We start from the raw sequence: 23979 nt of genomic DNA on the forward strand, positions 1-23979 counted from the left end.
AAGACCAGGGTTCATCCGAATGTTGGGGGAGGCACATTCCCCGGTTGTGATGTGATCCCTGCAGCTGGTTCTTCATGCGTGTCTACCCTTTGTGTGCAGGGACTCCCTACTGGCCAGTCTGCTGGACGGGGTGCGAGCTTCGGGAAACAGGGACGTGTGCGTCAAAATGGCCCCCACGCAGCGAGGGCAAAGGTGGGGCCTTCTGAGCATGCCCGTGGACGAGGAGGTGGAGAGCCTGCATCTCAAATTCCTGGCAGCGCCACCCAGTGAGTAACACAGCTTTTATCATGTTCTGTTTATATGAAATGAAATATGAAGAAAAAGTTTAATTTTTTTATTTCAGTTTCTTTTCTCTTGTTATCAATCAGTTGTATCTTATAGTCATGAAATAAGACTATTTTCAAATTGTGAAACTCTTTCTTAGTCTGCATTAATGATGCGAGGAAGATTGTAACTTAAGTTTCTGATGATGTGTGGTCAAAAATATTAGTTTATTTGCTGAACATCTGATATTAGACTTTGCACCACATAGTTATACCACCATACTTTATTTAAACACGAATATGTTGTTTCATGGTATTATGCCCATTTCACCCTGCACTCGATTTTCAACAAATTAATTTGGCCAGGAGAAAGTTTTTCCCTCGGTCATATTTTTTTGGTTCAGTTGAGTCTCCCTCTTTCTTCCTCCAGATGGAAACTTTGCAGACGCAGTGTTCCGATTCAACGCCAACATTTCTTACAGTGGAGTGCTGCACGCCGTAACGCAAGACGTGAGTGTGCAGGCAAACCTTTAGCATGTCGCGGCTGCATGTTGGCAAGAATGTAGAAGGACAACACGTGTCACGATACCACAAAACCATTATTACAGCCATATATTCAAATTATTTTTTATTAGTTATGATTTCTTCAAAGGCTGATAATTATAAATTAAGATAAGACTGAATTTATTATTATTATTTTTTGGTCAACCAAATATTTGAGTTTCCTCGAACAACCACCATTCCTGTGGTTCCTAATCTGAGCACATACCTCACCCTCCCCTCCATCTCACCCTTCTTTCTCCCTCACCCTCTCCCTGTCTCCCTCTCAGGGTCTTTTCTCGGAGAACAAAGAGAAACTGATCAACAACGCTATCTTGGCTCTGCTATCCCAGGAAGCCGAGCTGCCCGGTCTCAACGCCGAGCTGGAGAGCCACTTCCAGGCCATCCGTCGCCTGGTGGCGTCCAAGGCCGGCTTCCAGGCATTCACTCAGCTGCCCAAGTAATGAGCTACAGCAAATCAAATGACCTTGGGAATATAATAATCTTGTTGTTACTACTAGGGCTGGGTATTGGGCAGGATCTCACCATTCGATTTCGATACAAAGGGTCAGGATTCCAGCCGATATCGATTCAATTCAAAATTGATGAGAGGGCTCACAATACAATTCTGTATCATTATATTGACATTTTATACATCATGAAAATTCCCATCAACTTTGCATCTGATGTGCATTACAATAATATCTCACAGAACAAATTCAGTCTGATACAGAAATTCAATATTTTAAATTCATTTGTGATGGGCTTTGTAACTTCAAAGTGTTGTTATTCTGAAATTGAAACACTAGAATTAAATTAAGAGCGTCAATCTTTTTTTTACTACGATGTAATGTGTGTGTAAGGCCTGACGAATCGTATTCTATTTTAAAAGAGGTAATCAGATTTTTAATTAACAAAACAAAACACACAAGTAAGCATTTGACAGCCCTGTTGAACATTGCAAGGTATCAATGAATATGAATCCTGAGGTGAGGTCATATCAGCCAATGAAACGCCCAAAGTCTCCACTTGTTGTTCTGTGGGTAACGAGACGTGCTCTGTCATTCCAAGGTCTGGTCAGGTGTCTGGACTCACTAACGGAACGTAAATATGAATCCATACATCTCAGTCTGCCCTCTCTCACTATCTGTGTCTTCCCCTTCCTCTTCTAGCTCTCCTCCTCTTCTGTCTCTCATGGCTGAGCGATGAGTCGGCCCTATCAGATTGATGAATTTTTTCTGAAAAAACAAACAAAAAAACAAACAAAAAAAAAAAAGGACCTTTTTCATGTTGTGACACACAATTGTCACATCATGAGAAACCTGTGATTGAGTTTTACTCGAGGGTCATAATCATTTGGTCATAATATCACATCGTACTGTCATATATTTCAAAATGGCCAACCTGAGCTGGAATTTGTAACCCATTTTCAGCTGTTGTTGTATATATTAATCTTCTGAGGTTTTTTGTGATTATTGTAAGGATATAAAATTCTTCCAAATCGCCCCTCCCTTTGTCTGATGCGCCTGGTCTGGCGGCTGTCCTTTTTATCGCTTGGCTCTCCTCCCACGGGAGCGTGTGAGACTGACAGATCAGAAGGCTCAGATCAGCCTCAGTCAGTCCGGGGCTGTGGCTCTCGGTGTTGCCATGGGAACTATAAGCATCTAACAGACGTGTGTGCGTGCGTGCGTGCGTGCGTGCGTGCGTGCGTGCGTGCGTGCGTGCGTGCGTGCGTGTGTGTGTGTGCGCGCGTGTGCGCGTGTGTGCGTGTGTGTGCGCGCGCGTCTTTGGGTCACTGAGATGTATGGGATTGACCACATTGATATTATTTGTTCCTGTCATTGTGTGTGTGTGTACATTCCAATGTGGAAGACCTTAAGGAAGTGTGCAGAACTGGTAGAGAAGGGGGGGGCTGAAGAGGAGAGAGAGGGGATAGTTTCAAAGTTTTGAATGCTCTTAGAAACTAGCTCCTTAAAAATATTTGTGAACCTTTATATATTTGCAAACCTTTTCATCCATGAAAATATTGGATGATTTCTGTCTTTTAGATGTTGGGTGTTGATATCCATTGGAGCAAGACTAAGTCTTTAGTCGGGGCTGATATATGTAAAGATAAAATAAGAACAAATGATGGAAACCCATGAGGTTCATAACAACAATGCGTGTATTCAAGTTTATTTCCATGTTTATACAGTGGCAGAGTCCTGCATCATGAGCGGCTTTATGCTGCTTAGCACCTTAGTGGTTTCCTCACCTTTTTCACTTGTATTGCGTTCATTTCTCTAAAGCTACGCTGTGAGTCAGTAAGCCGTGTGTGTCTATCTGTTTGTTGTTGTTGTCGTGTGTGTTTTGCGTGTTTTCCAGATTCCGGGAAAAGTTGGGGGTTAAAACGGTCAAAGCTTTAAAAAGGAACAACAACAGCGTCACACATGCGGCTATAGACATGCTCTGCGCCCTAATGTGTGTAAGTGTCACCGCAACATCTCACTGCCTGACTGTAGGGCGGGATATAACTGTGATCTGAAGTCTTTTCGTGGGACAATTCTAAAACTCCAATATCATTTTCTTATCGGTGTTTGTTGTGAGGTGGAAAATAAACTTTGTGATAAACACGGGAGACGTGATGCTGATTATTTGACCTGGAGAGGCCACGTGTCGTAACTATTTAGATTTTTGTTTACTTTTTTATGTCACATGTCACTGTCACTTGTGTGTTACACTTGTGATTGTCCCCCTCTTGGAGAGGTGACAATGATTAGTTGAATAGCTGCAAATCAATATGTGGTAGGGTTTGCACAGGGCAGCTCAAGTGGTTTATCATAAATAAAGAAATAGATTAGTGTCACAGGTTGGGAATCGGAAGCCTCACTTTGCAGCTGTCGTGGATACAAAGGAATTCAGAGTTTCTGTTGTATAGCAGGCTGCTATATTTTTCCTCATGTTTTGCTCATATTTTTTGCTTTCTTGTTTTATGAATTAGTTCAGATTTATATTATCCTCTACTTTTTCTTTTGTACAGCCCTTAGAGTTTACCATTTTATCATTATCTCTGCACAGTACTTGTACGTAACAAGTAAAGTAGAGTCTGCCAAAGGCGCGAGACAGACACATGAAAAAAACAAATCACAGGCCACTAAGTAACTACGTAATTCCCACAGATGAAACTATGAAACTTTACGATTGAAACATAAAAGTAGCTTATTGCGCATGTTATGCCCAAAAATTAGTTTCATTTTGAAAAAGTTGACTTTAAAAGCTCATTGGGCATAATATCAAGACACTATCACCATTTTTGCTAATGTCATTAAAACATGTATCACGCTTCATGTGCCGCTGTTAAGCACAGAACTTGTGTTGTGGGTCGAACTGAAAGCAAACAGGGAAACTACATAGTTGTTTGTTTTTTTGCTGAGGGGGAGAGTGTGGCTCCAAAGTTTTAATTTACCTCCAGGTTTAAGGATATATACTCTCTATACACTCTTGTATATCTCACAGTATTTTTGAGGTTTTTCAGTCTAAATATCGTTGACATAACTTCAGAGTTCTCCATTCCCCCCTGTTCCCTCCCTCCCTCCCTCTTTCTCTTTTAGCCGATGCACGACGACTACGACCTGCGGCAGGAGCAGCTCAACAAAGCCTCTCTGCTCTCCTCCAAAAAGTTCTTGGAAAACCTTCTTGAAAAATTCATCAGTAACGTGGTACGTGTCTCCATCTTTTCATCGTCCGACCCCAGGCTGCGCTCCCACAGCTCCACGGTGGAGCGGAGCTCAGATCAAACTGGCACAGCGCTTTTACCGACTGGGGGCCGGGGCGGCTCAGTGAGGGTTCTTCTGTTGGGTTGGGTGATATAATATATATAATTCAATGAAATCATTATGAGACCAGATGTAATAGTATCACAATATAGTTACTTTTTGAGAAGACTGCATCACAGTAAAGTAATGTAATTTTCTGAACATCACAGAATGTTCTAGCTGTTCTGATCAATGCTTATCAGGTATGAGCATTGATCAGAACAGCTATAGAACATCCACATTAACAACGATTGTTTCTTAAATATATCTTAAGAAAGAAATATTTCTTACGAATAGGCAAAAAAATGATTGTTTTTCAGCGTTGGTTATTAATTCAGTTTTAAATAGTTTCTTACTTAAAGTGTGGAAAATCATTAGCTCCTGCACCATCACCATGTCAACACCATCATCCCCAAGGCAACAACACCATTGCCACTGCTGGAGAAATTAGACAACCTTGCTCTCAGAACACAAACCTTGATAATATTCAGAGTTCATGTGACTACTATTATTTAGTGGGAATCAAGTTAAAAGTAAAGTGCTCTTCCACCCCAGTAAAACCTGCCCCGACTCCCTCTCTCCGGCCTCCTCAGGACCATGGAACCGGGGCTCTGGTCATCAGCTCCCTGTTGGACTTCCTGACCTTTGCCCTCTGCGCACCTTACAGCGAGACCACCGAGGGCCAGCAGTTCGACATGCTGCTGGAGATGGCTGCCTCCAACGGGCGCACGCTCTTCAAGCTCTTCCAGGTGAGGGGTTATGTGGGAGCTGGATTATCTGATGAAACACGCTATGGCATTTTTGCAGTGAAATCAAGTCGCAGTGAATTCATAATGTGACAAGCTGGGACACTTTTCTTTTGTGTCTGCACTGGATAGTACAGTTGAGCTGACACAATGCTGATGCACAGGGAAATTATATGGTCTTACATATGTATATGGTTATACATCTTGGGTGTATCAGAACTACCCATATCAGATAGCAGGAGTTCTGAGTTCTGCAGAACTTCTGGAGGTCAATGGCTTTAATAACGCAGATAGATTTACGTGCTGCATCCGACCGATGGAAGCAGCTGATAGACCGGTGCTGGTAGCAACATACACTGATGTTATTTGAGCAATTTGTGTGTCAAGTGGGCAAATTGCAGTTAAACAAACAGAACAGTTGAGTCCAGTGGTCTGAGGCACTGCCAACACGCCCAGCTGTCTTGTTCAGATTTAATAATGTTTGTCTTCCACTTTTTCGTACGTCCTGATAGTGCTGTCTTTGTGCCCCTTGAAAATGACTCTGAATCTTTGTTAAATAAATGTTCAATTCAAAGAATGTTGCATTGGACGCAGTGCCGTGATCCACTTTATGTGATGATACGTGATCTGATGTGATTGGTTCTGTACATGCCTGTGGGTTGAGCCGTCTGCTCTCTGGCCTGCAGCACCCCTCCATGGCCATAGTGAAAGGAGCCGGTCTGGTGATGAAGGCCATCATCGAGGTGAGGCGTGCGGACTGTGATGAGGATTAGATCACATCTTTTGGTTATTAATAGAGAGAATTCACAGCCACCATACATCGTGTTGCCCTGGAGACCGCTAATCTGGTTCCAAACATTTCAAAGGTGGCCATTTTGAACCATGTCTTAATTTAGCATTTATGCATTTTTTTTTTTTCCTCTGTGGGCAATTATGGAACATATTGGGTGATTGTTATTTCATATTATTCATTTTATTTTATTTAAACACATCTATTTTGGTATCGTACCTCCCAAATCCAACGTGAGAGGGAGTGTTAAAGCTTTGAAGATGATATTTAAAGAGCCGATGATCACATTTTGTTTCGGCATTAACGGAGAAAGGCATATGTACATTTCAGGCACACGATAAACAATGGGTAAAGATGGCGGAGAGGCCAATGTTTGGAACCAGATGAGCGTTGCCCGCGGTAACAGGATGCAACACTATCGCACTGTTATTTGCCCCTAGGAGGGAGAAAAGGAAATCGCTACCAAGATGCAGGAGCTGGCTCTGAGCGAAGGAGCGCTGCCGCGACATCTGCACACCTCCATGTTCACCATCAGCTCAGACCAGAGAATGCTCACCAACAGGTGGAACACACACACATAAACGTTCACTGGCAATGGGTGCTTATAGCAGTGATTCTCAAAGTGGGCTCTGTGGCACTTAGCCAGGGTGTCCCTGAAGAGTATAAAAGAAAAATGAATTCAATTTTTTTGTATCCTTTGAAAGGGTACGTAAATCTTTTAATTTTTATAAATATTATATTTTATGCAATATTTATGTATATTATTGTCTCCTTTTAGACAAACAAATCCCGAAATGTGCACCTCCTTGCCATTGTACGCATGCCTGCATTTCTATTGCATTGTTTTTATATTCTGTATTTTTAAATGGTGAAATACAAATATTTTGTAATACATTTCTCTTGAATGTTTTTTCCACACATATTATCGTGAGAAACAAATAGGCCTAATATCAAATTATTTTTTGGGACATACGTGACGGGGTCCTCGGTTTATTTTCTGTCATATAAGTTTGAAAACCCCTGGCTTAAAGAGTCCATCCATAAGACAAACCCTGAAAACATACAAACTTCATTATACCAAAATCAAAGATGCGTTACAGTACCATGCATACAGATAAGCAAAATAAGTATTACAGAAGGAACCTTTTCCAAAACGTTTTGGGCAAAAGTGCCTTGAGTGTTGATGTCGGGTTGTTCCTCTGACAGGCAGCTGAGTCGTCACCTGGTCGGACTGTGGACGGCGGAAAACCCCATCGCCCTCAACCTGCTGAAGAGGATTCTGGTGAGACGGTTCAGACCTCCACACACGTCTCCTTCCTGCCCACTCACTGCACAACCCGTTAGAGCACTCATGTCAGTAAAGGACTTTGATTCAAGCTAACTGATTCCTCTCTTTGTATGAAGTTCTGTCCCGATGGTGGAAGTTCTATCTGTTCAAAATAAATAAAACGTCCTCCGGTCGCTTCCATCTGTCTCTCAAACCAAGTGACGCTGAATGGATGGAGCATCCCCTTAACGGCTTGAGCCTAGATCCCATTTTCACATCTCCAAAGAAATGTTTTACACCTTTTTCAAATAACTTAAAAATAATTTAATCTTAACTAATTTTGCTTCACATTATTTACATTGAAAGTGATGATGTTGCCTCGGTATCCTCTCTGCCCCCCCCCCCCCCAGCCCACAGGCCTGCTGGCCTACCTGGACAGTCCTGACCCTGTCCCGGAGAAGGACTTGGACAGGATGCACATTCGGGATAACCTCAAGATGGCCATGGTAACTAATCATTGTCCAGTCCACAGTGGTTATTCTGACATGATGTACAACATTTGGGTTTTTAGAACTACGATATTGCTAGATTCTCAGATGTTGTTCGTTTTTTTGTTTTGTTTCTTACTGTAGGATCAGCTCGGTCGAAACAAAGTACCCGAGTGGCAGCGGATAGCGGGAAAGGCGGCCAAAGAGGTGGAGAAGTTTGCTAAGGAGAAGGCGGACATCGTACTGATGCACTGGAGGGATAAGATGGGCATCGCACAAAAGGAGGTGAGTGGTCACCGTGTTTAATACATAGAATAAATGCAGTAAATAAAACAGAGGTTATTTCAATTGTCTAGTTGCCTCCATCCAGTTCTGGCTGCAGCTGCTCAGTCTTCCAGCTCTGCTTTGGCACGCCTGTCTTACTCCCCCTGCTGGTGATGAGGGGTATTGCAGAATCCCTGCACACACTTTGACACACACTGAGACACAATCTCAGCGGCCTGTGCTGCTTTACAACTGCTGCGGTGGCTTCGCATGGTCGCTGCACTGGCGTCTCACTGCAGTGCTTCCTAGGATGACACTCACCAAAATATGGCAGGCAGAAGAGATTAAGTCAAGTTAGAGATTGATCCTGATCCATAACTGGGTTGCGGATCCACTTCAACTCGACCCCGGGTGTATATGTACTGCTTTAAAAGCTGTGCAAGCTTCTGAACATATGGGGACTGTCACAATCATAATATTGCAGCCAATGACTAATTATCATACAAAAGTTGCAACAAATTAATTAATTGTCTTTTTTTCTTAACTTTATGCCACTATCATAATAAAAGCCTGTACTTGTGCATTCACATCTACCTGGTGTAATAGAGCTCTTTGGGGCATTTAAACATTGGAACTTGAAATTTGTATCGGAAAAGTTAATTTCTCTTAATCCAACTGATGGAAATGCACCTAATTTGTTTTTTATTTGTTCCTTAGACATTTGGATAAAATCGTATTGATATTAGGGGTCAAGCCTGCATTTTATTATTATTTTTCTCCTTTGCATTTTTCGGGCTAAAAGTGTCTGGCCCACAACAATCGCTGAACCCACGGACATGGTTGATGTCCGGTTAAAACCGGGACATCACAGATATCTCGTGGTTAAAGTTCCGTCCGTATCGGCCCACATTCGGAGCAGGAATTAGTGAAAAACCGATTAAATTTTACCACAAGTAGCAGAATGTTTGTGCATCGCCGATACGCCAAGGTTCTAAAGCTTCCGGTCGAGTGGTGGAGCCAGATGAGTTTGTGGAGCGGGCGCTTTGTGACATCATCATCCAGTTCTATATATATGTGCAGGTTGTGGCTCTGGGCGCGCATTCCTTGTCGTGCAAGGTGCGTAGTGTAGACTCCATCGGTCTGTAGTGGTTGCAAACTGCGCCGGTGGAGCTTCTTGGTTAATGCCTTTTGCCCTTTTGTAAATGCGTTCTGCTTGCATCTAACCCGGTGTCATGTCCCTCCTTATTTTGCGGCATTCCAGCCAGTCGTAACACACAAACTGTAGGAGTGGAAATCAGTCCAAAGCATTTTCTGTGTTTGTAACCCCACACATGGAGTTCGCTTGCAGCTCCAGAGCAACGGGTCTGAATCGTGTCCGTTTTATTTTAATCCCAAAAGTTTTAAAAGTGGATGACATGTCTCTGAGGGACATGCAGTATTTAGTTTGTTTGAATGGAACTGTGTTGTTGGGAACTTCCACACGTTATTACGTCAGCCGATGCTGCGTCCAATGGAAAGTCGGAAAATTGTAACTTGTTTTAGACGTAATGCTGATGTTAAGACGAGGGACAGCACAAACTGATGCTAGGTTCCACGGGAAATCAAAAGTTTGTATTGGTGTCGATACTGGACCCAGTGTATTGTTGCCTGCAGTTACCTGCATGTTGATCAGCTCAAATAACTGCGATTGGGTGATTCTGCAAAAGTTGTGATTGCACTACGAACATGTAAAATGTTTGCGTTAAATATAAACATAATTGAGCTCATAAGCACCTAGCAGACTGACAGGCAGAGTGTGTGTGTGTGTGTGTGTGTGTGTGTGTGTGTGTGTGTGTGTGTGTGCGTGCGCGCGCAGTTTGAAGGTTTGCGATCTGGACCACACACACCTGTCAGTGCATTCGCCACCTGCACACACTGGCTTTCTTTCACATCTCAAAATGAATCCACCGCCTTCCCACCACAGATTTAACTTCAAGGATTTTCTTTCCTCTGCCACTCAATGGCTGCTTCACTGTTATTAATTAATCATTTTATTTGCTACTGCACTGCCCGTAAATATGAATTTGTTAGTGCACGGAAAACACCCAATGAGAAGCTTGACTCATGTTTAACAATATCCCATTTTCTTTATCATCCATTTGAGGGACATTTGAACCCTTGTGTTGAGATGTGTCTGTTTGATCCCCGGAACAGTAATCTGTGTGTGTGTGTTGTCTCCACCCCACCTTCCCTTTGTCTTGTGATTTCTCTGCTGTCAATCAATGCAGCAGGACAGAAATAACCTGGTAAGTAGGACTGACCAATGGGATCCAGCTCTTTAGAGCCCATGTGACCTGTGGGGTGTGTTCTTTCATTCAACCTGGGTGTGTGGGAACGCGCTGCGTAGCGATGCTTGAAAAGATGTTCAATTCAACAGAGACCTTATGATCCTCTACTACATTCACTAAGTATTGGAATTCAACGTTAAAACATAAAAAAAAATGCAGGTACTATACTATGCAGGTATTGATTTAGAGTCACAGTGGGATTTAAAGAACTGTCAAATAAAATTAGTATTTAAATTATTAAATTTTCCCTAATTGTGATCTTGGATGTAGCCAGACATCACACTTGCCTTTCAACATGAATCACAGTTGTTTCTGCTTTTGTAATGGAAAACCAACAAAAATATGACATTTTTAGCATCTAAAGCCTTTGCACCCAGCAGTGAATAGAGAATCCTCCTTGTGTGTGTGTGTGTGTGTGTGTGTGTGTGCGTGTGCGTGTGCGTGCGTGCGTGCGTGCGTAATTTTATTTCTTCAAATTTTTTGTGTTTTTATTTTTCTATCATTGTGCCTCATTGTCTAAAACGAGCTTGTTTCACAATCATCGTACAAAACTGTTAAAGGGTTAAATTTCCGGCGCTCTGCTCTGTTTACTGTCGGCCATACCGTCTCCATTTTTAGTGTCTGTCAACTTGTCACCTGTCAAGTCATCATCAAATCAGCAGTGTAGTTGGAGTGGGAGGACAGATCCACAGGTGGAGTAAGGTCAGGTGTGTGGTTGATTTCAGAACCCCAACCAGAAGCCCGTCATCCTGAGGAAGAGACGACAGAGGATAAAGATCGAAGCCAACTGGGAGCTGTTCTACTACCGGTACAACAACTGAGTCACAGAGATGATGTCATAAATAGATTAAATATTACAGCGATATACCCGAGGTAATGTTTCAAACACGGTTTATAAAAAACTTCATACAAAAAGACAAGATGATGATGAATCACTACTCCACGTTTGGATACATCCTAGAAATGTCCTTTTGTTTGGGCAAAATTCACGTCAAGATCAGATGGTCCTTGGTCAGCGTAGGGCAGGGGTTCTCCACCTTTTTTGGCCCGTGACCCCATGTTAGGACCTCAAATTCAAAACACCAATTTGATGTGACAAATTATTTTTTTATTTTGTTTTATTTGTATTATTATTATTATTATTATTATTATTATTATTATGTAGCAAGTAACATTAATTTTAATTTTTTTTGTCCGTTCATGCTGAGATTTTTTTCTTCTCTAGGTTCCAGTTGGACCACGCTCGGTCCAACCTAATCTGGAACCTAAAGACCCGTGAGGAGCTGCGAGACGCCCTGGAGGGCGAGATGCGCGCCTTCAGCGTGGACCGGGAGCTTGGCAACGCCAGCGTCATCTCCTGGAACCACCAGGAGTTCGAGGTCAGGGTCCAGATGTAGCTAGAACCCCCAACACCACCCTCCAGGAGGAGAGGAGGACGAAGCACATGCTTCTCAAACGAATAGAAATCGGTTCACGCCCCCTTCAGCCGCATTATTTCTTTATCCTTTCCTTTAATCTTTCAACAGAACAAGTGAAAAAGAAAGTAGTTGTGGGCTTTATTTAATACAATATGAATACAATTACATTATGGAGAACTTGTGTTTTTATCCAGTTTTATGGCATACAAAAAAGATTCTCTGCTCCCAAACTTTTTATCAATATAATCTTAAGTTCATATTTTTTCTCTTTTGCCATTAAATCAGTCTCTCCGGAATTTTTTTGGTGATTGCAGTCAGAAGAAGGTCCTGGGTTCGAATCCCGGCCGTCCCAGGTCTTTTCTGTGTGTAGTTTATATGTTCTCCCTGTGTTTGTGTGGGTTTCCTCAGGGTGCTCCGGTTTCCTCCCACCATCAAAGACATGTAAATTTTAGGGGTTAATACTGAGCCCCTGAGCAAGGCACCGACAGGACGGCTGCCCACTGCTCCTAGGTATAGAATGGGTCCGATGCAGAGAACTAATTTCCCCCAGAGGAATTCATAAAGTATAATAAATAAATAAATATAATGAGGACCAAGCTTTTGCGGATATTAAAAAAATATGTTAACTATTTAGAACTTAAGTGTATAATATATGATTCAATTTTTTATAATTTTTTTTTTTTAATGATAACATTTAAAAACGGTATCATGTAGGATTTAGTCAGCCAATTGTATTTCTGCTCATTGGCAGGTGAGGTACGAATGCCTCTCAGATGAGATCAAGATCGGAGACTATTATCTGCGTCTGCTGTTGGAGGAGGATGAGAACGACGAGTCGAGTGTCATCAAGAGATCGTAAGATCGCATAATATACAACAAACGGTCAGCACGTTGCACTGCGGTGGGATGAGCGGTCGAGCTCCACTGTGTTTTTTCCCTCCCTTCTCCGTCCAGGTACGAGTTCTTCAACGAGCTCTACCATCGTTTCCTGCTCACACCCAAAGTCAACATGAAGTGCTACTGTCTGCAGGCGCTCGCCATCGTCTACGGCAAGTGCTGTGACGAGATCGGGCCTTTCGCCGACACCAAATACATCGTAGGCATGTTGGACCGGGTGAGTGTGCTCGCCACACTGAATCTTTCGTAGAAGTATAAAAATGCTCTTCTCCTTAACTGTGCTTAGATGTTTTTACAAGGCATTTATCGTGTTGTATCAAACAGAAGTGATGTTCAATATTTTAACGGGGATGAATCAACCTGGTGAGGTGGAGCCTGGCTGTGTCATTCTCTGTGGTCTACGTAGATAGGTTGGCGCTTTATAGAATCTCCTTCTGCCAACAGACACTCAGAATAAAATGTGCCTTAAATGCCACCACAGCTGTTAATTCTCTGGGAGATTCCGGTTTTGACTCTTCATCCCTGTGTTTACAGTGCACAGACAAACTGGAGAGGGACAGACTCATCCTCTTCATCAACAAACTCATTCTGAACAAGGTTCGCTGCCGGCAGCCACACTCCTCTCTCCTCTCACCTTCCTCCTCCTCTGTCCTGTGTTAATGGTGAATTCTTCTCCCTCTGATATGTAGAAAAACGTGAAGGAAGTGATGGACTCTAACGGAGTGCGTATCTTGGTGGACCTGCTGACCCTGGCACACCTGCACACCAGCAGGGCGACCGTCCCCTTACAGGTGGAGAAATAAATAAGGAGTAACAAACAGGATGGGACAATAACGGTTTTACTTGGTGTAAATCTGTGATAATATAAGTGCGTTAATGTGCTAATGTACCATTTCTGTGCTTTTCTCAGAGTAATGTGCTGGAGGCAGCGCCTGACATGAAGAGAGAGAGCGAGAAGGAGTGGTACTTCGGCAATGCAGACAAGGAGAGGAGAGGACCCTTCAGCTTCGAAGAGGTATTCTTACCATTTTTATTGTTATTTGGTAGTTGGTGGGTTATTGAATTGATCTTTTCTTTGTAATATTCATAACCAGCGCTGACTTTAGGAGATACTCTCCTGTTCTTGTACATTTGAGTTATATGCGATTCACTAAACAGTCTGAAGAAGTGTTGGATTTATTTGTCCAAATTAAAGTCCACATCTGCTGTTTTGGCGTTGTTGAGCGATTTAATGTTTTTCGATGTCACTCTACAATGCAATGCATCGATTTCAGTCACCATATATTTTTGACTAATAATAAAGGTTAAAAAATAGCTCTTGTTTTGTATGTGTATATTGGGGATTCGTGGGTGAATGAATGGGAGTAGAGGAGGGAGGTACTCAACTGGTGTAGAGTGGGGGTTGTGATGTTGGATGAATACAAAGGAATTATAAATACACAGGAAAAAAATCAAGCCTTGTTAAAACTTGAGAGAAAGTTATGTACGATAACCCTAGGAGTGGATAATTCATAAGAATTGTTCTTGAATTCCCTTCTTTCCTCCTTTCCAGATGCAGGAGTTTTGGAACTCCGGGGTCCTGACAGCCAAGACGCGGTGCTGGGCCCAGGGAATGGACGGCTGGCGCCCCCTGCAGGCCATCCCCCAGCTGAAGTGGTGCCTCCTGGCCACCGGGCAGGCTGTGATGAACGAGACCGACCTGGCCACACTCATCCTCAACATGCTCATCACCATGTGCTCCTATTACCCCAGCAGGTGGGAAAGAGAGACTGAGCGGCTATTCAAAAATATATTCAACAGACATTATTATCTTTATGTTCCTGATATCCCCAAAAATCTAAATGAAGCTGAAAGGAGAGAGATTTGATGACATATCAGCCTTCCGTAATGATGTTAAGGCAGAGCATAGATCTTTTATGGTCAGACTTCTAGCTTCAGTCAATAACTTCATTGTTGGGTTTTTTTTTGTATTCACTTGTGTTCCCTCCTTGTTTTAGTTGCCCTTGTTTTGTATTCACTTGCGCTCTGCCCTTTGTAAAGTATCTTTGAGGATGTGAACAGCAGAGTGTAATTCCTAACAAGCACTTTAAGTCTTTGTTGTCTTCTAGGGACCAGGACAACGCCATCATCCGCCCTCTGCCTAAAATTAAGAGACTGATCAGCGACAACACGTGCCTGCCTCACATCGTCCAGGTGACTCCATCTGCCTCATTAGTCAAGCACATTATCATTACCAGGGTGATATGCTGGTAAAAAAACGGAAAGCACGATGCGTTTTGTGAAACAGAGGTCATGATTCAATACACTGGTGTTTTTATGAATAGAGTGATACGTTGGAATTTTCTATTAAATTGTAACATACATGTTTTGCAGGTTAATGAAATAATGTTAGTGTGTTTATGTGCGTTTCCTCCTCTCCTGCAGCTGCTGTTGACCTTTGACCCCATTCTGGTGGAGAAGGTGGCCAACATCCTGTACCTCGCGATGCAGGACAACCCCAACCTGCAGCGCCTCTACCTCACTGGCATCTTCTTCTTCATCATGATGTACACAGGCTCCAACGTGCTGCCGGTCGCCAGGTCAGAACACGCACACGCACACACACACGCACACACAAAGTCAGTGGAAATTCATCAACTGGCCGTGGAAGACTTTTCTTCAGTATGTTATTTTTCCGTGCTGCTCTCTGACTTTCCTTTCATTCCCTCCCTCCAGGTTCCTGAAGTACACTCACCTAAAACAAGCTTTCAAGTCAGAGGAGGTAAAATAGGATTTAGTTTGTTTTTCAGGATGTGTCTAAACCAGGAGTTCCCAAACTGTATAAAAAAAATAATATTAATAAAATGTTACTTCACCAAAATAATGACTTAAGATTTTCCTACAGGACAAACTCTTAAGTGTTGGTTTCATCTCTCCTCCGCAGGCTAAAGGTCAGGACATCGTCCAGCGAAGCGTTCTGGGCCCGGTTATGCCTGAGGCCATGGTGTGTTACCTGGAGAACTACGAGGCCGAGCGCTTCTCGGAGATCTTCCTCGGAGAGTTTGATACGCCTGAAGCCATATGGAGCAGCGAGATGAGGTGAAAAAGCCTGCTCATATGGTCATTGCGTTGACATTGAAAGACCTGGTGAAATTGTTTAATGCAAATTCTAACAATTTTTGAAGAAAAGTACAAAAAAGGAAATTGGGACGTTGTGTAAAATGTAAATAAAAACAGAATACAATGATTTGCAAATCCTTTTCAACCTATATTCAATTGAAAACACTGCAAAGACAAAATATTTAATGTTCAAACTGATGAACACAAAGAATTCCACCTACAAAGCTTCACCAATTAGTGTCCTCAGTTCCCAAACACTTATTGAGTGTTGTTAAAAGGAAAGGTGATGTAACACAGTGGTAAACAGGCCCCTGTCCCTGCTTTTTTCGAACGTGTTGCAGGCATCAAATTCAAAATGAGTGAATATTTGCAAAAAAACAATAAAGTTTAGCAGTTTGAACATTAAATATCTTGTCTTTGTAGTGTTTTCAATTGAATATAGGTTGAAAAGAATTTGCAAATCATTGTACTCTGTTTTTATTTACATTTTACACAACGTCCCAACTTCATTGGAATTGGGGTTTGTAGTTTTTATAAATCAAAGTAAAGGTATCTAAGAGGTTTTAAAACCCTCAGACCTACACACACCTTAATATTGTATAATTGACTGACACAGCATGAGAAAGGAACAGGGGAAGTTGTATCTCTCCATCACTAGTAACTTTTATTATTTCTTCTTCCTCTCAGACGCATGATGATCGAGAAGATTGCCGCCCACCTGGCGGACTTCAGCCCCCGGCTGCAGAGCAACACGCGGGCGCTCTACCAGTACTGCCCCATCCCCGTGGTCAGCTTCCCCCAGCTGGACTACGAGCTCTTCTGCAACATCTACTACCTCAGACACCTGTGCGACACCCGTCGCTTCCCCGACTGGCCCATCAGAGACCCCGTACGTACCACGCAACCGGAGTATGTCCGAAATGGTTTAACTCGCATACTAAAGTACTGGACGGTAGTATGCATATGTAGTAACTAGGACGCGGGACCCCATTCCGGACGCATAGACGGTAACAAGAATGTGGTAATCTCACCTGCCAGACCCGGTTTGGTATTTCTCCTCCTAGCTTCTTTTAACAAGGGATTCCCTGTCATCCTCTGGCTCCCCCTGCAGGTGAAGCTGTTAAAGGACACGCTGGAAGCCTGGAAGAGAGAGGTGGAGAAGAAGCCTCCGTCCATGTCCGTAGATGATGCTTTCGAAGTCCTAAACCTGCCCAAAGGACAGGGACAGTGAGTAGACCATCCCGAAATATTGTTGAGTTATGAACAACTGGAAAACTGGTATAACATTTAATTTACCTTTAATGCAAATAGAGGCATCTCTGACTGGTGGAGAAAACTTATTTTTGCATTGGGGCTTTGAAATTGCCTTTTGCATGTTTCGTATCAATAATTTAATCTCCAAAAAACAAGATGGCTGGAATACTGAACATTTGGATGCGTATCACAGTTTGCTAATCATGTTTGCTTATGTTTGCTTTCGTGTTCAGGCATGAGGAAAGCAAGATCAGGAAAGCCTATTTCAGACTGGCCCAGAAGTACCATCCAGACAAGAACCCAGAGGGCAGGGTGTGTGCTGTGAATACTGACCAATGTTGTGTTTGTGGTGGCCCGCCACAAATACAACATTTTCTGCCACATATGGATTTTGTATTCTTTTTACCATTTGAAATAGATAAATATCACTTCATTGTAGAGCTGCACGCAGTGCGTTGATTTGCTCAGCCCCTCCTTGTTTCTCTCTCTCTTTCTCTCTTGCTCCCTCTTAAACACATAGCCCCTCCTCGCCGTGCATAATCTGAATCAAAACATGATAATGCGCAGGATGTTTATAGGGTTGGCTACCGAAACCCAGTTACCAATGGCACTGGTTCCGATACGATCTGTATCTACCGGACCTTTCGGTGCAATGTCCGAGCTGCCGTTTGAAATATCCGCCCTCCCGTGCTCGAAAACCGCCACATGCGGCTTCACTAAAAATTATCTTAAGAAACACCGCTTGAAATCCTCTGTGTTCCTCCGTATGACACACTGCCGCTTTCCTCTCCCGTGCGTCTTGCCTTTTGGTCGAGAGCCAAAGAGCAGTGGCGCTCGTCAATGTCACGTAATGGTCTCTTAGCCAGTCAGATAAAAGAGGCGAGTCGTAAATGTTTTCACTGCTGATAACGTGCGGTTCATACAAACCGTGAGTTACATGTGAAAAGTATATGAAAAGTCATTAAGGACAAATGGGTTTAGTTCCTAATAAATCTCTAAATTAGCCCCAATATACACCGCGTTCCAATCTCTTATGCAAATGATATTTTTCTCTGATTTTACTAAATAGTCGATGGAAAAATATCATTTTCAAGTCATCAACCGTTAGGGTATAATTTGAATGTTATTGAACAAACCTCCCAATGATAACAGTATTTTTTTCCAAAATAAAAAACATAAAATGCACTGTTCCAAATTATTATGCACAACAGAGTTTCAAAACATTTTATAGGTTGTAAAGAATTGAAAATAGTCATTTGTTGAGTTTGCAGCATTAGGAATCATATTTACTGAAATGAAAAGCTATTTAAATAAAAAAATCTTGAGAGGCCAAGTTACATGTTGACATAGGAGCCTTCTTTCATATCACCTTCACTGTTCTTGCCTCCATTGAACTTGTGAGTTTTTGGAGAGTTTCTGTTTGAATTTCTTTGCAGGACGTCAGAACAGCCTCCCAGAGCTGCTGGTTTGATGCCAACTGCCTCCACCCTCACAGATCTTTTGCTGGAGGATGCCCAAAGGTTCTCAATAGGGTGGAGGTCACTGGAGGATGGGGGCCACACCATGAGTTTCTCTCCTTTTATGGCCATAGCAGCCAATGACACAGAGGTATTCTGTGCAGCATGAGATGGTGCGTTGTCAGGCAGGAAGATGGTTTTGCTACAGAAGGCCGGGTTCTTCTTTTTGTACCGTGGAAGAAAGTGCTCAGTCACAAACTCTATATGCTCACACCTTCAGAGGCCCAGACTCCGCCACCTCCTTGCTGACGTGGCAGCTTTGTTGGGACACGGTGGCCATCCACCAACCATCCACTACTCCATCCATCTGCACCATCCAGGGTTGCACAGCACTCATCAGTAAACAAGACTGTTTGAAAATGAGTCTTCATGTATTTGGGGGCCCCCTGCAACCCTTTCTGCTTGTGAGCATTGCTTAGGGGGGCCCAATAGTAGCTTTATGCACAACTGCAGCCTCTGGAGGATCCTACACCTTGAGGTTGGTTGGACTCCAGAGGCACCAGCAGCTTCAAATACCTGTTTGCTGCTTTGTGACGGCATTTTAGCAGCTGCTCTCTTCATCCCATGAATTTGTGGCAGGAACCTTCCTCATTCTGCCTTTATCTGCACCAAGCCCTCTGTGCTCTGAATCAGCCACAAATCTCTTCACGGTACGATGATCACGCTTAAGTTTTCCTGAAATATCTAATGTTTTCATACCTCGTCCAAGGCATTGCACTATTTGAGGCTTTTCGGCAGCAGAGATCCTTGTTCTTTCCCATATTGCTTGAAACCTGTGGCTGCTCAATAATGTGGAACGTCCTTCTTAAGTAGTTTTCCTTGAATTGGGCACCTGGCAAACTAATGATCACAGGTGTCTGAGATTGATTTCAGTGATTCCAAGAGCCCTGAGACACAACACCATCTATGAGTTGAATTGAAAAACAAAAAATTAAATGTTTAGGACACAAAATCCAATTTGCATAAAAATTTCGAACGCGGTGTATATTATTATTATTATTATTTTTATTTTCTTTTACAAACATAAGAATAATAAAAAAATAGCCCTGGATCTAAAGCCCTCCAAAATAGTATATTGTTAATCAAAAACACACGTTGTCGGTCCTCTGTGTGTCTTCTGAAGGAGCGATCGGGGCGCAATTGGAGCCCCTGTCTCCCTCTCCATGCGTAGTGGAGAAATTTGAGAGGGGGAGCTTCTCCCGTTCCTCTAAATAAAGCAAATAAAAACATTGTGTTTTTATTTTAGATGTACTTTATCTTACTCAATTTCCTTATCGAATGAAACAAAAAACGCGCCGTGCATAACAGGGACACTCTCTGCCACTCTCTTACCCCCCCGTCAGCTCCCACTACAAATTGGATATAATTTCCCAGTGAAAACTACTGTTTATTGTGAATACTGACTTATATGTACTGTGAAAACTGACTTAATCTAAACTCAGTTTGGATCAAAATTGCCCCACAGACTCACTGCCATAGTGTTTTGCTGTGTCTTTATCCCTGTTCTTTTCATGGACATATTTTTATCCTGTGTCTCTAATTCAGCACATATTTGTTGTGTGCTTTTGTATCTGCAACGTGCGATGCATAGATTGCATTGTCCGCACATCAACTTCAGTGTGTGTTTTTGTTTGTTTATCTTCTTTGCTTAGGACATGTTTGAGAAAGTCAACAAAGCCTATGAATTCCTCTGCACCAAGTCGGCCCGAATCGTGGACGGACCGGATCCTGAAAACATCATCCTGATCCTGAAAGCCCAGAGCATCCTCTTCAACCACCATCAGCAAGGTCTGCCTATTTGTTTTTTTTTCCATCTTATTGCCTGTGAAATGCTCCCAAATGGGTATCACAACATGTTAACTCTATTTGGCGTCTTTAGAATTGGAACCCTACAAGTACGCTGGCTACCCCATGCTCATCAAAACCATCACCATGGAGACAGGCGACGACCAACTCTTCTCCAAGGCGTCCCCCCTCCTCCCAGCCGCCGCCGAGCTGGCCTTCCACACGGTCAGCTGCTCCGCCCTCAACGCCGAGGAGCTCCGGCGGGAGGACGGCATCGAGGTACGAAGCGTTCAGCTAAACCCTCCAAAAACATACAGAGGACAATGTTGTCATGGCATCATGGCCTCACGTGGTAACTCTTGTTATCACATGCCTGTTAAAATTCTCTTTACTTTATGTCTCACAGCAATGTCTTTGTGTCTATGTTTCTATGATATTTCAGCCTATATTAATTGGAGGCTCACATTGATTTTCTACTTTTTTTTAATCTCTTTATCCGATCCTTGGAGTATCTGTATCGATCCGATATCTATACAGGGTATCGGGATAGGCTCGGGCCGATATTTGATCATATAAAATATTGTGATATTTGATATTATCACTGTATGCAATATTTTCTCCATCTTCCCCCTGAAAGTCGACAAGTCGAATCATCAGTCAGAAACCCGTCAGTTGACTGAGATTCTTCAAGTCAAGCGGCCCTTTTTTTTTTTTTGTTAGTTTTTTCAGTCAGTGTGCATTACAATACAATACAGGGTCTCATTAATCGACATCTCATACATGCCTATGAAGACAAACAAATAAACGTAAAATAATGGGATAAATTCTATATTGTATCATGTATTTATAGCGGGGAATTTCCAAATTCCACACCAGTGTAAAAAACATTTTTTCTTTTTTTTAAATTAAGGTTTAATTTATGTAATCTACATAAATTACACTCACATTGTCTTTTCAAATGGGAATACATCGCTCTCTAGTTGCATAATAGGTAATAATCTTCTTTTGCATCAGGTTCTACTGAGCGCCTTATCTCGGTGCGTTGCGGTGCTCACTGCTTCCAGCAAGCCCGGTGACATGGCTGTTCAGGTAGGGTTTCGATGCTACGCTACGCTGAAATCAGCCCTTTAAGTTCAGTGTTGTCTGTTGAGAGGCTGTGATGAGTGCCGTGTGTATCCCCAGGTGTGCGGGCACATCTGCAAGTGCTACAGCGTTGCAGCTCAGTTTGAGGAATGCAGGGAGAAAATCATCGAACTACCAAACATCATCAGAGACCTCTGTCACATCCTGTACTACGGAAAGGTCAGTCTGCAGCAACCAGGGATATTAATAATTATAATGATTAAACTCATAAATACCTTTATTTGTATAGCACCTTTCATACACAATATACAACTCAGAGTTTAAGATTTAACAGGTTATTTGTCACATACATACACATACGGTCATACATATATGCAGCAAAATGACACCTGGTGATTACATACAATAAGCTCTAAAGATACTAAAATGTGCGCAACTGTTCTTATATCTTTCAATGTATTGAGTAAAATTACTTACTGTAGTCGTTTTTAAACCTATTTAATTTTAAATAATTTTTTTTTATCATATTTTACGAGTGACTAGTATTTAACTGTCATTTTTTATGAAACTGAATGTGAAACAAGAGGTTGCTGTCAAAGAGCGTGCATGCACAGCCCATCTACCCTGTATAAATAAAGTCATTAAAATTGATCCATCCATTGAAGACTCCATTTCAAATAATTACAATTTAATTATTGATTGGCAAGTCAGTGTGGAGTTCTAAAAACCGCAGGACTTAAAATGTGATATCTGTGCGTCCCTACCCCTCCACGCTGCCCCCCCTCCAGGGCCTACCGAGGACGGCCGCTCTGGCGGTCCAGTGCATCAGCTCCTTCGCCGTGGACTTCTTCCTGCAGACTCACCTGTACCACGCTGGCGTGCTGTGGCACCTGCTCGTGCACCTCTTCAACTACGACTACACGCTGGAGGAGAGCGGTGTGCAGGCCAGCCAGGACACCAACCAGCAGGAGGTGGCCAACAGCCTGGCCAAGCTCAGCCTGGTGGCCCTCAGCCGCCTGGGGGGGTACGCGCAGACCCCCCATGCTCCCGAAGGGGGGAACCCCGCCGTGGAGACCAACGGCGTGGATGCGACCCCTCCGGAGAACCCTACCATCCGCAAGAGCCTGGCGGCCTTGTTGACGCCCTACATGGCCAAGAAGCTGGGAACAGGAAGTCCCGCTGAGGTGAGGATCTGGGCCATGAAAAGTATTGAGAATCTTGCTACCCATCCTCCTCCAACCTGTGTGTGTGTGTGTGTGTGTGTGTGTGTGTGTGTGTGTGTGTGTGTGTGTGTGTGTGTGTGTGTGTGTGTGTGTGTGTGTGTGTGTGTGTGTGTGTGGGGTGGGTGGGTGGGTGGGTGGGTGGGTGGATGGATGTGTCCAGGTGTTGAAGCTTCTGAACAGCAACTCTGAGAATCCCTACCTGATCTGGAATAATGGGACGCGAGCCGAGCTGCTGGAGTTCCTGGAGGCGCAGCAGGAAGGGAACATCAAGAGGGTAGGACTTGGAGCTGGTTTGTTCTATTGATATAATACAGGTATCACGATGTGAGACGAGATACCGTCTGGGTTTTATACTTTTACGACGAAGTTAACTGTTTCAGAAGCATTTCAGTAAAGTAATGCCGTTTTCTGAACTTCATGGACTGTTGTCGCTGTTCCAGTCAACGTCTACGTCAGCTTGGTCATAATATCCAATCATCCCGACGATTGTTGTGTTGTGTGACATTTCTTGTGTTAAATGTTTTATGAAAACACCAATTGTCATCCCCTAGTGATCATGAAATACCCTATCTTGAAGTATCGATCAAACATTTTAGTCTTATTTTAAAATGTTAATGTTGTAAATCACAGACTGAGCAGAAAAGTCTAGAAAAGGGACGTGGAAGTGACCACGTTCTAGTCAAAGTGTTTCGAAAATGTGATGGGTTTCAAAGTCTCCAATTATAGAAACTTGACATTGATTTTTTGTATTTGATTATTGTTTCTTTTTTTTTTAGGGGGAGAACGACAAAAGCTTTGGAGCAGAGTTTCTGTTCAGCGATCACAGCAAAGAGCTGATCGTGGGCGAGATCTTCGTCCGGGTCTACAACGAGCAGCCGTCGTTCCCCCTCGAGGTGAATGCAGGAACGTTGAACAAATCCCCCTGGACTTTCTGCCCATACAGTGTCCATTTTAACGTTTCTCTGTCATCACTGGAAATCGAAATTTAGACAGAATCAAAGCACGGAGCAGATCACTGGAAAAAATACTGAGAAGATCATATTCTGAAAAGAGTTTCCTATTTGAAGAGGAATCTTTATTAGATATAACAATAACTATTCATAGACTCTTTTTTTCCCTTTTTTTCTTACAGTGAACAGAGAAAGTGGTTTAGTAACAGAGATCAGAACTTAAGTTCAAAGACCTAGTCACAGTAAAGTTCTTAAAGAATGGTTGAAGTTATTT

The 23979-nt window shown here is 42.8% G+C and overlaps 1 protein-coding gene across 1 annotated transcript in view; it reads left to right on the forward strand.

Moving 5' to 3' along the window:
• Nucleotides 1-23979, forward strand: part of dnajc13 (DnaJ heat shock protein family (Hsp40) member C13) — a 57032-nt gene that overhangs the window by 24105 nt on the left and 8948 nt on the right. Inside the window, exons 10-43 of the mRNA XM_080019898.1 lie at nucleotides 100-266; nucleotides 694-773; nucleotides 1094-1263; nucleotides 3168-3267; nucleotides 4394-4501; nucleotides 5191-5346; nucleotides 6030-6086; nucleotides 6574-6695; nucleotides 7340-7415; nucleotides 7811-7906; nucleotides 8033-8173; nucleotides 10420-10437; nucleotides 11205-11287; nucleotides 11705-11858; nucleotides 12649-12752; nucleotides 12852-13011; nucleotides 13329-13391; nucleotides 13484-13585; nucleotides 13705-13809; nucleotides 14347-14549; nucleotides 14903-14987; nucleotides 15219-15373; nucleotides 15510-15555; nucleotides 15718-15872; nucleotides 16581-16782; nucleotides 17005-17120; nucleotides 17381-17459; nucleotides 20317-20452; nucleotides 20544-20728; nucleotides 21464-21538; nucleotides 21632-21751; nucleotides 22321-22716; nucleotides 22916-23029; nucleotides 23532-23648. Coding sequence (XP_079876024.1) covers nucleotides 100-266; nucleotides 694-773; nucleotides 1094-1263; nucleotides 3168-3267; nucleotides 4394-4501; nucleotides 5191-5346; nucleotides 6030-6086; nucleotides 6574-6695; nucleotides 7340-7415; nucleotides 7811-7906; nucleotides 8033-8173; nucleotides 10420-10437; nucleotides 11205-11287; nucleotides 11705-11858; nucleotides 12649-12752; nucleotides 12852-13011; nucleotides 13329-13391; nucleotides 13484-13585; nucleotides 13705-13809; nucleotides 14347-14549; nucleotides 14903-14987; nucleotides 15219-15373; nucleotides 15510-15555; nucleotides 15718-15872; nucleotides 16581-16782; nucleotides 17005-17120; nucleotides 17381-17459; nucleotides 20317-20452; nucleotides 20544-20728; nucleotides 21464-21538; nucleotides 21632-21751; nucleotides 22321-22716; nucleotides 22916-23029; nucleotides 23532-23648 — 4246 coding nt within the window. The remainder of the gene's footprint in view (nucleotides 1-99; nucleotides 267-693; nucleotides 774-1093; nucleotides 1264-3167; nucleotides 3268-4393; nucleotides 4502-5190; nucleotides 5347-6029; nucleotides 6087-6573; nucleotides 6696-7339; nucleotides 7416-7810; nucleotides 7907-8032; nucleotides 8174-10419; nucleotides 10438-11204; nucleotides 11288-11704; nucleotides 11859-12648; nucleotides 12753-12851; nucleotides 13012-13328; nucleotides 13392-13483; nucleotides 13586-13704; nucleotides 13810-14346; nucleotides 14550-14902; nucleotides 14988-15218; nucleotides 15374-15509; nucleotides 15556-15717; nucleotides 15873-16580; nucleotides 16783-17004; nucleotides 17121-17380; nucleotides 17460-20316; nucleotides 20453-20543; nucleotides 20729-21463; nucleotides 21539-21631; nucleotides 21752-22320; nucleotides 22717-22915; nucleotides 23030-23531; nucleotides 23649-23979) is intronic.

This window comes from Zeus faber (assembly GCF_960531495.2).
Source record: "Zeus faber genome assembly, chromosome: 19".
Lineage (NCBI taxonomy): Eukaryota > Metazoa > Chordata > Actinopteri > Zeiformes > Zeidae > Zeus > Zeus faber.